This window comes from Theropithecus gelada, chromosome 1 (assembly GCF_003255815.1).
Source record: "Theropithecus gelada isolate Dixy chromosome 1, Tgel_1.0, whole genome shotgun sequence".
Classification (NCBI taxonomy): domain Eukaryota; kingdom Metazoa; phylum Chordata; class Mammalia; order Primates; family Cercopithecidae; genus Theropithecus; species Theropithecus gelada.
The window spans coordinates 155,878,989-155,895,266 of record NC_037668.1 but is presented as its reverse complement, the minus strand read 5'-3'; the positions used below and the strand labels follow the sequence as shown (position 1 = coordinate 155,895,266).

The window sequence follows — 16,278 nt, the reverse complement described above, 5'->3', positions numbered from 1 at the left end:
GACCCATACTTAGGAGGAAAGGAAATCAATAAAGATCAATCTTAAAATTACCCAAACTCTGGAATTAGCAGACAATTGATTTTAAAGTAATTGCTATAACAATGCTCGGTAAAGACTGTAGGGTCTCAGGTCACTTCTACTCTCCCCTCCTAAAAAGGGTATTAATAATATTTTATCCTATTAGGCATATGTTCACATATCCTTCAAAAAACTTGAGTGAGAATTAAGCAGTCTGGTGAACGTTTTTTTTTTTTTTTAAAAGTGGTTTTGGGTAGAAAAGCAAACACAGGATTTTTGTTTGTTTGTTTGTTTTGAGATGGAGTCTCTGTCACCCAGGCTTCTGTGTGGTGGCACGATCTCAGCTCACTGCAACCTCCGACTCCCAAATTCAAGCGATTCACCTGCCTCAGCCTCCTGAGTAGATAGGACTACAGGCGTGCGCCCAGCTAATTTTTGTATTTTTAGTAGAGATGGAGTTTCACCATGTTAGTCAGGCTGGTCTCGAACTCCTGACCTCAAGGGATCTGCCCACCTTGGCCTCCCAAAGTGCTGGGATTATAGGTGTGAGCCACCGCACCTGGCCAGGACAGTGTTTTTTTAAATCCCTTTGCAAGGAAAGTAAAACATACCCTTTCCATTGTCAACAGGTCACTGAGTTGGCAGAGATCACTTGTCAAACTCTTGGATCCCCAGCACTTGGTTCAGAGGTGGAAGAGTTAGCAGCTGTGGAATTACATGGCTCTTTTGTAGCCTCGCTTGTTTATCACCTTTACTAAAACCCTAAACAGTCCCTCTTCAATGAAGACTGTCCTGTAGCCCAATCCCACCCCATGCCTTCGATACCTTAATATTTTTCTTTTCAAAATTCAATACAGCAGTATAATTTCCATGGGGAATATAGAGAAACTAAGACTCAAAGGGGTAAAAGGACACATAGGAGTTACAAAGCCTACTACAGATAAAGATCAGCTCTGTCAGAAGCTGAAATGGGCCGCCTTATTAACCCATTTCTTTAATCTATCATCTAGGGAAAGTGGCTTATCCAATGGTTGCTGCCTATTCTGCAAGCAAGTTTGCTTTGGATGGGTTCTTCTCCTCCATCAGAAAGGAATATTCAGTGGCCAAGGTCAATGTATCAATCACTCTCTGTGTTCTTGGCCTCATAGACACAGGTAAGATCAAGACTTCAAATAATTACCTGCAGATGAACTGTCTGCCTTACCATTGTGGTTAAACAAAGGTGCTGAACTCCCCGACCTCATGTGTAATGTACTAAAAACGAACCAGTGCAGAAAGCACTAGCTGTCTCATTTAAAGGCATTTCTGTCACCAGAGGAGGCTCTGGCTATTCTTTGAATCTCCTTTCCATTTTGATTACCAAGGTGGCTGGGTCTCACCACATTCATCACTTAACCCTTTGCTGAACACCTTATGTCCTCATGGACACTCAATGACCATTACGCTCCTATATGAGACTTATCAAATACAAGTTTGTATTTCTTAAAAGCATCACAAGTAATAAGACACACTGGTATCATGAACTCTTTGATGTGATGTGCTGAGAAGGACACAACATCATTTTTGTAGTGTTCTTGCCAAAATACATGACCCCACTCCAATCATAAGAGAACAATGAACAAACCCAAATCAAGGAACATTTTATAAAACATTTGGTCAGTATTCTTCAAAAGTGTCAAGGCCATGAGATACAAGGAAAGGCTGAAGAACTGTCACAGATTAGAAGAAAGATGGGAAGAAATTACTACTAAGTGGAATCCTGGATAAGATCCAGGAACATAAAAGGAACATTAGTGAAAAAATAAGTTCTGTAGTTTAGTTAATATATTGTATCAATTCTATTATTGTACCTGTCCTAAATGATTGCACAATGGTTATGTGTGATGTTGCAAACAGGGGGAGCAAATGTGGAATATAAGGGGGTACTGCATGTAATTTTTACAACTTTTCTGTTAAGTCCAAATACAAGTTTATCTAAAACATGTGGCAGATATTAAAAGAAAATTCCCTTTGAAGAGTAATTGAGTAGTAGTTAGAGAAGTAAAGAAAGAGACCGAGGCCCAGAGGGAAACAAGAAAGGAATGGAGAGAGAGAGAAGCTGTACAAGATGGACATGAAAACTTGGAAAGAGAGAGAAGTGAAAGTGGTGACAAGGGAGCAAAAGCGTGGATTCTTGAGTATCTCTTCCTTTTATAAGACAGTAAGTCATTATCATACAGCACTCTGGTTTTGCCCACTGGCACTTCCCATTAGCTACTGAGTCATTATGAGACTTCTATCCTCATTCTGCTCCCCCATATTACTTCTCCGCCTCCAACCAAAATACCTAAGAGAGAAGCATGATTCAGATCTCCTGAGTAATCACCTCTAACTGCTCCCATCAATCTCCACCCAGGAAGGCAAGGCCCCTATTAACACTAAGGCCTCTCTTTGCCCAACAGACTCTAACATACCCAGTCTCTCCATGTATTCCCTATAGCGCCTGTAAGGCTTGCAGAGCAAACACTGCCAAAAGCCCCTGACAGCTAAGTGGTTGATGTCTCCAGGCCTTCCATCATGTAGACTGTCCTAGTCGGATAACCCTACTCTTCCCTTGTCATTCTATAGACACAGCCATGAAGGCAGTTTCTGGGATAATCAATATGCAAGCAGCTCCAAAGGAAGAATGTGCCCTTGAGATCATCAAAGGGGGAGCTCTGCGTCAAGAAGAAGTATATTATGACAGCTCACTCTGGACCACTCTTCTGATGAGAAATCCATGCAGGAAGATCCTGGAATTTCTCTACTTACCGAGCTATAATATGGACAGATTAAAAAAAAACTAGGAACTCCCTGAGGGCTGGGCATGCTGAGGGATTTTGGGACTGTTCTGTCTCATATTTATCTGAGCTCTTGTCCATGAAGACATCTTCCCAGAGTATCCCCGGAGACATGAAAGTCATGGGTCACACATGACAAATGGAAGGAGTTCCTCTAACATTTGCACAATGGAAATGTAATAATAATGAATGTCATGCACCACTGCAGCCAGCAGTTATAAAATTGTTAGTAAACATAGGTATAATTACCAGATAGTTATATTAAATTTATCTCTTATATATAATAATATGTGATGATTAATACAATATTAATTATAATAAAGGTCACATAAACTTTATAAATTCATAACTGGTAGCTATAACTTGAGCTTATTCAGGATGGTTTCTTTAAAACCATAAACTGTGGTCTGAACTCTTTATCTGTTCCTGAGTGGAAGAAATCACCCTAATCTTTGTTTGGTGGGGAATATTGTGTCTTTATCTTTTCTGTATATTTCTGATATTCTTCATATTATTGCATATTGCTCCTCTGGGAAAGAAGACACCTAGGCCTAAGGAACTAGGGCAAACCCAGGGAAATGGAGGTCCCAGAAACTTGAGCCACAGACCCAATGGCCCATTTACTGCTCTCAGAGGACATCAAGCATCTGTATGTTACATGTGAACACTAAACTCTACATTGGAAGTTTGGAGAGGGAGAGTTGGAGTTCAAATCCTGCCACTCACTCATTTAGACATTTATTCATTCAACAAATATTTAGTAAGCACTTATTAGGCATCACCTAACTACGATTAAATGGGAAACAAAACATCAGCAAGATGAACAACTCACCAAAGCCCTATATTGATCAGGGCCCAAGAAGTAAGGGATGACACCCTCAAATTGGGTAATTTTGGTAGCATTTAAGAAAAAAAGGGACAAGGCATAGGGGAATCACAAAAGATAGTGATATCTCAGGGTTAGTTGCAGCTGTTTCCATCCTAAGGCCCACAGGGACAAGAGAAGGGACCTGTTACACAAACTCTGAGATGTGAAGACCTGTGTGGAGAGTACCACATGGCAGGAGCTGTGACATTTAGTTAAGAGATGCAGCCAGCCAGCCAGGCGCTGTGGCTCACGCCTCTAATCCTAGCACTTTGGGAGGCTAAGGTGGGTGGATCACCAGGTCAAAAGGTTCAGACCATCCTGGCCAACGTAGTAGAACCCCATCTCTACTAAAAATAAAAAAATTAGTTGGGTGTGGTGGTGTGCGCCTATAGTCCCAGCTACATGGGAAGCTGAGCTAGGAGAATTGCTTGAACCTGGGAGGCGGAGGTTGCAGTGAGCTGAGATTGTGCCACTGCACTCCAGCCTGGCAACAGAGCGAGACTCCATCTCAAAAAAAAAAAAAAAAGAGAGATGCAGCCAGCCCACCAAGGATTGTGAAGCAGGTATCTAGGGGAACAAACACTCCAGCCCCACCTCACACTCTTCCCTCCCTCTGATCTCTGGCCAGTGTTTCGCATTAGCTGAACAGAGGGGCAAGGGAGCAGATAGGTATAGACCATACAGGTCAGCTTCCCCATGTACAGAGCAGATGGAAAAGGGTAACGAGTGTTCTGGAGAAATGAGTGGGGTATATCCATCAGGAACTGCAACACTCCCAAACATACAGCTTCCAGGGTAAGTAATGCTGGGACATGAGACACATGCCTAAAAGTGCAGGGGAAATTTTCTTTTCCCATCTCTGAATATAAATGGCTGGGCAGCAGAACATATTGGAATCTATTGAGCCTACCAGCCCCATGGACAAAGGGCTGGATCTGAGCATGCTAATACGGCTGCACTTTTCTTAGAGGTCCTTCCAAGGCTATGCTCAGTGCAAGGGAGCAGGAGAGACCTGGCTGCATCCATGTGCAAAACAAAACGAAACAAAAAGGGCCAAAAAATGTAGTCTGGTTTCTGACATGAAATGCACCCACACTTGCAACGTGGCCTAATAAATGTCTTGGTTTCTGATCAATCAGATTAACACCCTTCAGTCTCTTGTAGAAATGAGACTCCTTCTTCACAGTGAGATGAAGTGCAGTAATTCCTTTACTCAAGGGTAGAGATAATATTAAAGCTGAGTTAGAATTTGCTTGGGGGGAGGTTAAACTTCTTTCTAAATGAGACTTTCTTCAGAATCCAAAGGGGAAGATCTGAAAAAGTAGGTCTGAGAACTGAAACCATCTACACCCATATAGCTTATTATCTTCATTAACACAATTTCAACATTCCATTCTCTTATCAGCATGACTTTACTATTCCAAGAAACTCTTGTCCACTAAGATAAATGTTGCAAACCCATTTAAAAGTGCTGAACTTTTCAATAGATAGCATCAAATAACTGCTACTCTTTAAGACTGCTTGGAACCTTTAGTTCCAAACCCCAGTTTCACTGTGCTCACCAGTCTCCAACTATGGCATCACGATCCTTATCCAATTCAAATAAAGTCACCATGCTGAAGTCTCACATTAACCTAGACTTCAAAGCCCCATAAAGACCCTGACTTTACCCTCTCCACTCTCAGAATCTACTAAGACTCCATCAAGACTCCAGCTTTGCCTTATCAACAGGTTGTTTGGTGGTCTTCTTTAGGGAGCCAGCAATCAACAAGTCCTTCCTAAGAGATTCTCTCAAGGGTCCTCATCCAGTTCCTAACCTGGCTGCCCTGCCCCTTAAATATCTGCCCATCTCTCAGGAGTGGCAGGGGTTCCAGCAGCTGGAGCCAAGTTCCAATTTCAGTGGCACCAGCAGTACAATAACCCTTGTCTTTGGACTAGTTCCACTTAAAAGAACCTAGCCTTCCTAGCTCACTTTATCACGAGCTCAAAAATATACATCCAAGGATGTCCATTTTCACATCCTATGTGAAATCCAGATGTGCATCACTCACTTCTCACCCACATTAACACAAAAATTCAGCATCTCTTGTAGGTTCCAAAAGTAATTATATTCTCACTGAAAGTATAAGTAAGCAAGGTAGCATATCTCAGAGGGGAGAAGGAAGACTAAGTTTACATTCATTCAGCATACATCCGTTTTTTTTTTTTGAGACACGGTCTTGCTCTGTCACCCAAGCTGGAGTACAGTGGTGTGATCATGGCTCTACTACAGCCTCGAACTCCTGGGCTCTAGCAATCCCCTGGCCTCAGTCTCCCAAGGAGCTAGGACTACAGGCATGTGCCACCATGCCTGGCTGGTATTTTAAAAATTATTTTTAGTAGAGATGAGATCTTGTTATGTTGCCCAGATTGATCTCAAACTCCAGAGCTCAAACAGTCTTCCCACTTCAGCCTCCCAATGTGCTGAGATTACAGGCATGAGCCACTACGCCCAGCCCGGTGTGCATCATTTAACTCAAAAGATCCCCCTTGGCCATGTTGCCCTCAAAGTGCTTCCTCTGGGCTTCCCCTCTTAATCTGACTTTGACCCCCAGAGAATCCAGTCTCCAGCCTCCTTCTTCTCCCTCGTATATTTATGCACAGTTGATTCTGACTCTAACTTGAATGTCTTTTTTAACAAAAATTTCTTCCCACAAAGAAATTCCTTCACCAAATATTACATTGGTAGGAGCCAAGACAATTGAAAACAACCTTAATGTCTACCCATGGGGAAATGTTTAAATTACAGGAATTAAATTCAATATTATGAAATCACTGTGTCATGGTAACAAGGGATCAAGTCGATTTATATGTACATCCATGGAAGGAATTCCAAGGCATACTGTTAAGTGTATAAAACAAGTTGCTTACAAAGATGTATAATATAATTCCACTTATGTTAATAAGTTACATACACACACTCATGGAATGAGGATGTATGGATTCCATGTGAATGGAATGGGGAAGCTACCTAGCATAAGGCACGATTGTAAGACCTGAGAAAATTAGGAACAGCTTTCTTTCAAGGAATACACCTGTGATTCTCAAACTGGCAATGTTTTGAGTTGAGCCGTGTACCCCAAAAAGACATATTAAAGCGCTAATCCCTAATACCTAATACTTCAGAACATGATTTTATGTGGAAATAGATCATTTCAGATGTAATTACTTAGGTGAAGGGAAGGCTGCACTGGATTCAAGTGAGCAATATGACTAGTGTCATTTTAAGAAGAAGGCCACATAAAGGCAGACACACACAGGGGCAACACCTTGTGATGAGAGAGGCAGAGATGCAAGTGATGCAGCTGCAGGCCAAAGGACACCAAGGCTTGAAAACCCCTATCAGGAGACAAGAAGAAGCAAGGAAGCGCTCTCCCCTACAGGCTGCAGTAGAAGTGTGGCCCTCTCAACAACTTGATTTCAGTATTCCAGCCCCCAGGACTGTGAATCAATAAATTTCTATTGTTGTAAGCCACTGCGTTTGTGGTCCTTTCTTTGGCAGCCTTTGGAAACTAATACAGGAAGTACTTTCTTTGGCAGCCCTAGGAACTTAATCCTTGTATTAGGGATCCTTAATACAGGGATATATACCCCTTGCCTTGCTTCTCTTGGTGGCCCAAGATTATGATGTTATCATAATGTTATGATTGTAATATTATCATCATCTTGGGCCACCAAGAGAAGCAAGGCAAGGGGTACATATCCCTTGACTCGGAATTTTACTTCTAGGAATCCTGACATACAAATGTGATGTAATTAACACAGAATCAAGTCACACTTCCATCAAAACCCATAATTATCCCATTTCATTCTGAGTAAAGGCCAAAGTCCTTACAGAGACCTAAAAATCTTATATGATCTGGGTCCTCATTGGCTCTGAGATGGCATCTCCTTCTCTTCTCCCTCATTGCTCAAGCACTCCAAGAGACCTCACTTGGCCTCCTATCTATTCCAGAACATGCCAAATATGCTTCTACTTCTCCATACCACATGGCCAGCTGCCTTACTTCCTTCAGATTCATTCAAAAAGTTGCCTTTTCATGGGCTAAGGACGTGAATAGACAATTATCAAAAGAAGACATACAAATGGCCAACAAATATGTGAATAAAATGTTCAATATCAGCCAGGCATAGTGTCACATCTGTAATCCCAGCACTTTGGGAGGCTGAGTTGGGTAGATCACCTGAGGTCAGGAGTTCAAGACCAGCCTGGCCAACATGGTGAAACCTCATCTCTACCAAAAATACAAGAATTAGCCAAGCATGGTGGCGGCACCTGTAATCCCAACTACTCAGTGGGCTGAGGCAAGAGAATCACTTGAACCTGGGAGGCGGAGGTTGCACTGAGCTGAGATTGTGCCACTGCACTCCAGCCTGGGCAACAGAGTAAGACTCTGTCTCAAAAAAAAGAAAAAGAAAAAATGCTCAACATCTCTAATGATCAGGGAAATGCAAATCAAAGCCACAATGTGATACCACCTTACTCCCACAAGAATGTCTATAATAGAAAAAAAAATCGAAAAATAATAGACGTTGGCATGCATGTGGTGAACAGTGAACACTTCTACACTGCTGGTGGGAATATAGGCTAGTGCAATCACTATGGAAAACAGTGTGGAGATTCCTTAAAGAACTAAAACTAGAACTACCATTTGATCCAGCAATTCTACTACTGGATGTCTACCCAGAGGAAAATAAGTCATTATACAAAAAATGATATCTGCACATGCATGTTTGTAGCAACACAACTCACAATTGCAAAAATGTGGAACCAACCCAAATGCCCATCATTCAATGAGTGGATAAAGAAACTGTGATATATATATATACATATATATACACACACACACACAATGGAATACTACTCATCCTTCAGAAGGAATGAATTAATGGCATTCACAGGAACTTGGATGAAATTGGAGACTATTATTCTAAGTGAAGTAACTCAGGAATGGAAAACCAAACATTGTATGTTCTCTCATAAGTGGGAGCTAAGCTATGAGGATACAAAGGCATTAGAATGACACAACAGACTTTGGGGGCTCAGGGGAATAGGGCGGGAAGGGGGTGAGGGATAAAAGACTACAAATTGGGTGCAATGTATACTGCTCAGGTGATGGGTGCACCAAAATCTCACAAATCACCACTGAAGAACTTACTCATATAACCAAACACCACCTGTTCCCCAATAACCTATGGAAATTAAAAAAAAAAAAAATTTTTAAGTTGCCTTTTCAATGAAGCATTTCTTAGCCACCCTAAATAAAATTTCAAACCCACCCTGAAATGTTCTTTCTGTTTTGTTTTTTAAGACAGGGTCTCGCTCTGTCACCCAGGCTGGAGTGCCATGGCATGATCACAGTTCACTGTAACCTCTACCTCCTGAGCTCAAGCAATCCTCCCACCTCAGCCTCCAGAGAGATGGGACCACAGGCATGTGCCATCATGCCCAGCTAATTTTTGTATTTTTTGTAGAGACAGAGTTTTGCCATGTTTCCCAGATTGGTCTCAAACTCGTAAACTCAAGCGATCTACCCGCCTTGGCCTCCCAAAGTGCTGGGATTACAGGCATGAGCCACCATGCCGGGCCTACCCTGAAATTTTATGTCTGCCTTCCATGCTTCTTTTTTCTCCTTAATACTTATTATTATCTATATTGTTGGTCATTTGTCTTGTTTATTATCTACCCTTGTCCCAGTTACTGTGGTGACATAACAAATCATCCCAAAACTCAGTGGCTTAAAACATAAAACAACATTCGCTTCGGTCGCAAATCTGTAGTCTGAGCAGGCTCAACAGGGATAGTTAATTTCTGCTCCACTCAGTAAGACTGGGTGGCTCAAAGGTCAGGAACTAGAATCACCTAAAAGCGTGATTGTGCCTGCCCTGGGAAGACATGAACAGCTGGACTCTGCAACAGGTAGGGCACCTTAGGCGCCTGGCTCCTTGGGCACCTGGAGCCGAGCAGGGAGGGCACAGCGGGAGTCTCTCTCATCTTTGTGTGGTCTCTCCACATGGTCACTTGGAATGGCAGCTTCAGGGTTGCCAGACTGCTTGGAGGACTTGAGATCTCCAAAGGCAAGTGTCCCAAGAGAAAGAGCCAGGCAGAAGCTATATTGCCTTTTAGGACTGACCATACACTTTTGGTTGAAGCAGTTCTGAAGATGCACCTCTTTTCAAGGAAAGGGAATATAGACCCCACCTGTTGATGGAGGAGTGTCACTGTCACATTGTAAGAAGAGCATGTGGGATGGATGGGCTAAAAACTGCTGCAGCCATCTTCAGAAAGCACCATCTGCCTCACTCCCGCTGCTAGAATGTTGGTTTCATGAGGACAGGAGTTTTTTCTGTGTAGTTCAGTGTACCCCCAGCACCTCGAGGAGCACCTGGCACATACGTGCGGGCCAGAGAAGATCATGAGGTATCTAGATATAAGTGATAAACTGTTTTCCCAGATCCAGAATCAGGAGATTCTGAGAGTAACATAAACACAGCAAGAAGGCAGGTTTGCAGGAGTCAAGGCCCTGCAGATTGTCAAAAGGACAGGAGTGGGAGGGCTGAATAGGAGGTGAGGAAATGAGTGCAGAGACAGAAACACGGTCAGGTGACAAATTGATAGCTAAAGTCAAGTTAAAATTAGTTTTTGCCTTTAGTCTGAACATGTAAGAGTTCTCCTTAGGCCCAAAGATATTGTAAGGTTTCAGCCTGTGTTCAGGATAAAGCAGCCTTTCTGATTCTGCTCATTTTGGGCTTACTGACCCCTCCATAGCATTAGGGGAGCAGAAGATATGAAAACTAATAGCCAGTATCTATGAGTTAATATTAAACTAAACCTTTGGTCTCTTCCAGGGCTGTGCTGAGAAATGTTTAACGACTAACTCTCCAGAAAAAGAAGAAACAAAGCCTTAATTTGCTGATTGGTAGCATTTACCTGTATCTATGATGTAAAGACTCTCACTGTGGCCAACATCGAGTCACCAACAGGACATCACTGCATGTGTATTGGGAAGAGATGGGCACCCCCGGCTCTCTCAAGCCTGTGTACTGGCTCCAGCACATCATCATGACTTTCACTTTCCACATTCCTGACAGAATTCGTTATTCTCAAGGAGACAGTTCACTCTCTCCTCCTCCAGGACTTGAAATCAAACTCTGATAACACGAGTCAAATTGGCAATTTTTTTTTTTTCTGTCAGTAAGCGTGGCCAAGCTGACTAGCAGTGACAAGACATCTACATTCTATAATACCATTGCCAGGAAAGGAGAGGCAGCAAGGGCTCCTGAAGACATGGGATGCTCACACTCTTCCATTCTAAGGGTGTCAGCATCCTGCATGAAGTCAACAGCCTCGACCGAAGTGTCAGGGAGCCCTGTAGTCATGACTTTCAAGTTTGTTAGCACTGCATTCCCCTGGGAGCAACAGAAAATCCAACTATCTGACAGTGGCTGGCTGAATCAGGCAGAGATTTATTTTCCTCTCCTAACAAAAAGTCTGGGTGGAGCCGACTAGGGCCTTTGGGGACCTGGGCTCCTTCTGTCTTTGCACTCAGCTCTCCATCCTCCTCCTTGATGCTGGGTATTCACAAGACAGTGGTCCCACCCTCAGCATCACTCAGTGTTTCCGGCAAGAGAAGGAGGAAGGTGAAGGGTACAGGATGCACACCAGCTGACTCCGACCCCTGATAATGAGCACACTGGGAAGCCCCATCCAAAGACTTCAGCTTACATCTCACGGCCCACAGCCAAGGCGTGTGGCCACTGTTCCCTTCAGGGAAGGCTGAGAAATGGAGCTTTCAACTGTGCACATTGCCACGCCAAAAAAAACTGTGGTTCTATTCAGCAACCAATAGTGTTTGTCATAAATATAAATCACCAGAGAAGCAGGGAGATACAGTCAGAGTAGAAGGACACAGGTCCTAAGACGTCAGCCTCCTAACCATGCTGACAGCATCCACTCACACTGACCATTTGCAAGGTCCTACTTGGGCACCACAGCTCTACCCATGCTAGAGGAAATCCCAGGCTTCCCACATCTGTAAATTTCCCTTTGAGAAATTGCGATTCCCTCTCTTCAGTAAAGAATGTCATGAAAAGGCCTAAATATCAGTAGGAGGGAGCCCTGAGGAGGAGATCTCAGAGGAGGAGTACACATTGGCACAGGGGACAGACATCCAGGCTGCTCTTCCAGAGATCTCCTTCTCAAGGACAGTTAAGTCCCTCCTCACCAACAAGTCCCTCTCCAGAGCTTCTGTGCTACTATTCTCCACACTGACAGGACCCTGCTCCTTGGTTGGACCACTCTGGGCCAGCATGTGAAAAGCACCGCAGAGTACAGTCCACGGCAAACTTCAAAGGATGGCTGGATTGAAGACTCTCTAGAGCAGCGTTCTCCAAAGCTTTTGATCACATACTTCATTATTAAAACATGATTACACTTGGGGAACTCAAAAGATCCCCAAGTTGGAAAAAAAATGATTAAGCATGTGTGCTTCTAATAGACATATGGTTACTATTTATTTAATATATGCATATAATATTTGCTAGCATAAAACATATGCAAAAATTGAAATCTTAAAAGGACAAACTAAAAATAAATAGAGAGATGCAGCTGGCAGAGGCGTAGTGTGGGCACATATAACTGTCCCACGTGAGGCTCATGGTAGATGAGGCCCTAGTAGATGAGCCATGGGCCCAGGTAGGTGAGGAGCCTGGCTAACCGGGCCATGCTGCTGGAGGTGCACGGCGCACCCATTCATGGTGCTACGGCTGGCATGCCAAGTGCACTGCAGTCATCCACCAAGTGTCCCTGGTGGTGGACGACTGCAGTGTCCCTGATGTGTCCCTGATGTGGCCATGGGGCTATTCACCTTCCCCTTTCCCATCATCAGCCTGGGTTCTGCACTGACTTCCACAGCCACCTCTTCCTTGCCCGCTTCATGCCTGTGCTCACACAGAGCTCCATCTTCAGCCTCCTGTCCATGGCCATCAGCAGGTACCTGGCCAGCCACAGTTGGCTCAGGCATAAAAGTTTAGTCACTGGGACCCAAACAAGAGGGGTTACTGCTGTCCTCTGGGTCCTTGCCTTTGGCATTGGACTGACCTCATTCCTGGAGTAGAACAGTAAATATACTATGTCCAACAACTGCAAGGAGCCCTGGGATGGAACCATGAATGAAAGCTGCTGCCTTGTGAAGTGTCTCTTTTAGAATGCAGTACCCATGAGTTACATGGTATATTTCAGTTTTTGGGGGGGTAAGTCCTGTCCCCACTGCTCATAATGTGGCTAATCTCTATCAAGTTCTTCACAGTGACCTGTAGGCAGCTTTAGTGCATGGAGCTGATGGACCACTCAAGGACCACCCTCCAACGGGAGATCCACACAGCCAAGTTGCTGGCTGTGATGGTGGGGATGTTTGCTCTGTGCTCGTTACCAGTGTGCACCATGGACTGTGTCACTCTTTTTCAGCTAGCTCAGGCTAAAGATAAGCCCAAGTGGGCAAGGAAGATGACCATTCTCCTGTCACATGAACATTTGGTTGTCAATCCCATTGTCTATGACCACCAGAACAGAGACTCCTGCTACACTTTTCATAAAATTATTTACAGATATGTTCACTGCTGGACTGATCTCAAGAATGGGAATGGGAAGGTCAGGGCACAGCCTGTTCTCAGTGTGGCCTGTGAAGCAGGCTCTGGCCTCTTCGAGGAGAAGACATAAATACATAATAAACAATGGGACACGACATGACTGGCTTATTCTCATTGTGAAAGGTAGCTATACCTCCCAAGTACATGGGCTGCCTCTTTTGGGCACTCCCCTGGAGCTACCATATATCTAGCTAATATATACCTGTTATTAGTAGGCTCCAAGGGTGGACAAATATATTTATGGTTCTATTTGACTGCTCTTACTGTGTTGACGATGTTGACAGCTTGAATGGATTCTAAAAGCATGTTTTGTTTTGTTTTAGAGTCTGCCTCCTTTATGGTAGAAAATGACAAACTATTTTACTGTGAAACACTGTGAACTATTATAATGCAAATATGTTTTAAATTAGAGGCAATGAAACAATAAAAGTTGCCTGTACTAAAAATGTATATTTGTTCCTAAGAAGGCAGCCAGGAAAATTAAAAGTATAATTCTTCAATCAAGAAACTGCCATATTAATTTGAGGAAATGATAGTCTCCTAAGTTCTTAAGTAGAATTGTCATCACATAATAATTTTAAGCTCCATTCTTTTCCATATACAGAAAACTACCCGAGGGGAAGAAATTGGAAGAATGAGATCCCTCTTCTACCAAATTCCCCTTTCTAGAGCTAGGGAGTGAATTTCGCTTCTCTCCAGAGTTCAAGTTTGGCGAAGTTCTTGGAACCTAAAACATGAACATTTCACTAAGTAAAATTATATAATTATGTGTATGTATTAGGTGAAATAAAAATAAAACATTTTAAAAATTAAATTAAATAGAAATTCCAATATTCTGCCCATCCTAGTAGTTCTCCTGCATGTCCCCCTTTGGAGGCTATGGCTCTAAAGTTGTATTAGAGAAAGAAGTCAGCATATGTTATGCTTTTAACTAGTCCTTTGGGACATGAGTTATGGGACAAATGTTCCCTTGGCTTAGGGCAAGCTGCAATAAGTCAGATACAGAAAGAAAAATATTGCATTATCTCACTTTAAAAAAAAAGAAAAACTTGAATATATAGAAACAGAGAGTAGAAAGGTGGTTGGGGTAGAGGGATGATGGGGAGATAGAGGTCAAAGGGCACAAAGTTTCAGTTATGTAAAATAAATAAGCCTAGAGATCTAATGTACAATATAGGGGCAGCAAAACTCCACCTCCATTCTCAGAGGGTCCTGGCTGAGTCCAAGAATTAAGCTGACATAAGACAGATTAACAGAAGACAAGCAAACAAATTTATTTAATAGAAATTTTACATGGCACAGGAGAACCTCATAAGGAAATAAAGACCCGAAGAAGCAGTTCGAGTCAGTTACAAATTCAGTATACTGAATTTGACAAAGAATAGCACACTGAAAAATGTGATAGGGCAAGTGGCTTGGGCTAGGGTATTAAATTGGGCAGAGATGCAACTAGGAAGATAAGGGTTAGTTTAACAAGGTTTGTTTGTACAGATTTATCTTGGCTTCAGCTTCTCATCCTTGATGATAAGACTGTTCCTTTTTTATCCTACTACAGGGAGGATGTCTTTCCCATGAGAATGTCGTTTGCTTTTAAGAAACAGCTCAAAGGTCAGAGTGATCTTCTTACACTTGCTGTTTTTTAAGTGCCCTTAACTTAAATAGTCAATATGCCAGAATGGCGTATCTTTAACTCCTGAAACATCACGAGGACTATAGTTAATAGTATTGCATCATATACTGGAAATAACAGAGTAGATTTTACATACTTTTACCACAATAAAAAGGTGACTATGTGAGATGATGAATACCTTAACTTGCTTGACTGTAGCAATTATTTCACTATGTAAATGTACAGTCATGCATGACTTAACAGCAGGGATAAGACCTGAGAAATGCATCACAGTTGATTCCATCATTGTTCCAACATCATAGAGTGTACTTACACATACCTAACTGATAGAACCTACCACACACCTAGGCTATATGGTGCACCTACAGCTCCTCAGCTACAAATCTGTGCAACATATTACCATACTGAATACTGCAGGCAATTGTAACACAATGGTAAATATTTGTGTATCTAAACATATCTAAGCATAGAAAAGGTACAGTAAAAATACAATATTATAATCTTATAGGACCACCATCGTATATACAGTCCCTCATTGACCAAAACATCATGATGCTATGCATGACTGTATATAAAAAAATCAATTTTTAAAAGATGGAAAGTACCAGATGAACACTGCCTGAGTTGGGGAAGCTTTCTGGGAAGGATGATAGGAAACAGAAGCCCTAGGGGAGGACACATTGGTACACCGCATAACCTGGAATCAGAGGGTGGAAACTGGGGACTGGCCCAAAAGACCCTTAACAATGAGGGGCTGAGGCCCATGGGACAAAAGAAATGGCAGAGCGTTCGAGCATCTCTCTGCTGAGCGACTGGCTGCCCAGGGACCGCTGGGGTGGTGTGAGTCCGGGGCTCCCTCACACTGTCCTTGAACGGTACTGTGGACCACAAAAGAGCAAGGCTGTCCTAAGGAAAGACTTTGCCTCTTTGCCGGCCTCCCTTCGGGCCGTCAGGGTGGCAGCGCCACCCCGTGGCTGAATGTGGTGGTGTACCACGCTTCACACAATCTCCTTGCCCAGTGCGTAGCAGGTTCTACCTCAGGGCAGCCACTACCTGTACACCAGCGTGCCTACCAGTGAGTCATCGCTTAGGGCCCTGAACTGACCTAGAGGCGGGGCTGGACTCTGGCATCCAGTAACTCCGCCCGGCTGCTGGGGCCTTACGTTTGACATTGAGCCCTGGGGAACTAGACCTGCTCAATAGCGACAGCTAGTGGTCACCCTAAAAATAAGGTGCTCTGAGCCTCGCAGGGAAAG

At 43.2% G+C, this 16,278-nt stretch overlaps 1 protein-coding gene and 1 pseudogene across 2 annotated transcripts in view; both read left to right on the top strand.

Annotated features, from left to right (window-relative positions):
- HSD11B1 (hydroxysteroid 11-beta dehydrogenase 1) overlaps nucleotides 1-3,186 on the top strand; it is a 48,904-nt gene extending 45,718 nt beyond the window's left edge. For both annotated transcript variants that reach the window (XM_025359204.1, XM_025359193.1), the window contains exons 6-7: nucleotides 1,029-1,172; nucleotides 2,626-3,186. In XM_025359204.1, the coding sequence (XP_025214989.1) occupies nucleotides 1,029-1,172; nucleotides 2,626-2,843 (362 nt within the window). In that variant the 3' untranslated portion in view covers nucleotides 2,844-3,186. The remainder of the gene's footprint in view (nucleotides 1-1,028; nucleotides 1,173-2,625) is intronic.
- A 9,399-nt stretch (nucleotides 3,187-12,585) lies between these two features.
- LOC112631110 lies at nucleotides 12,586-14,200 on the top strand (annotated as a pseudogene).
- The last annotated feature ends 2,078 nt before the right edge of the window (nucleotides 14,201-16,278 follow it).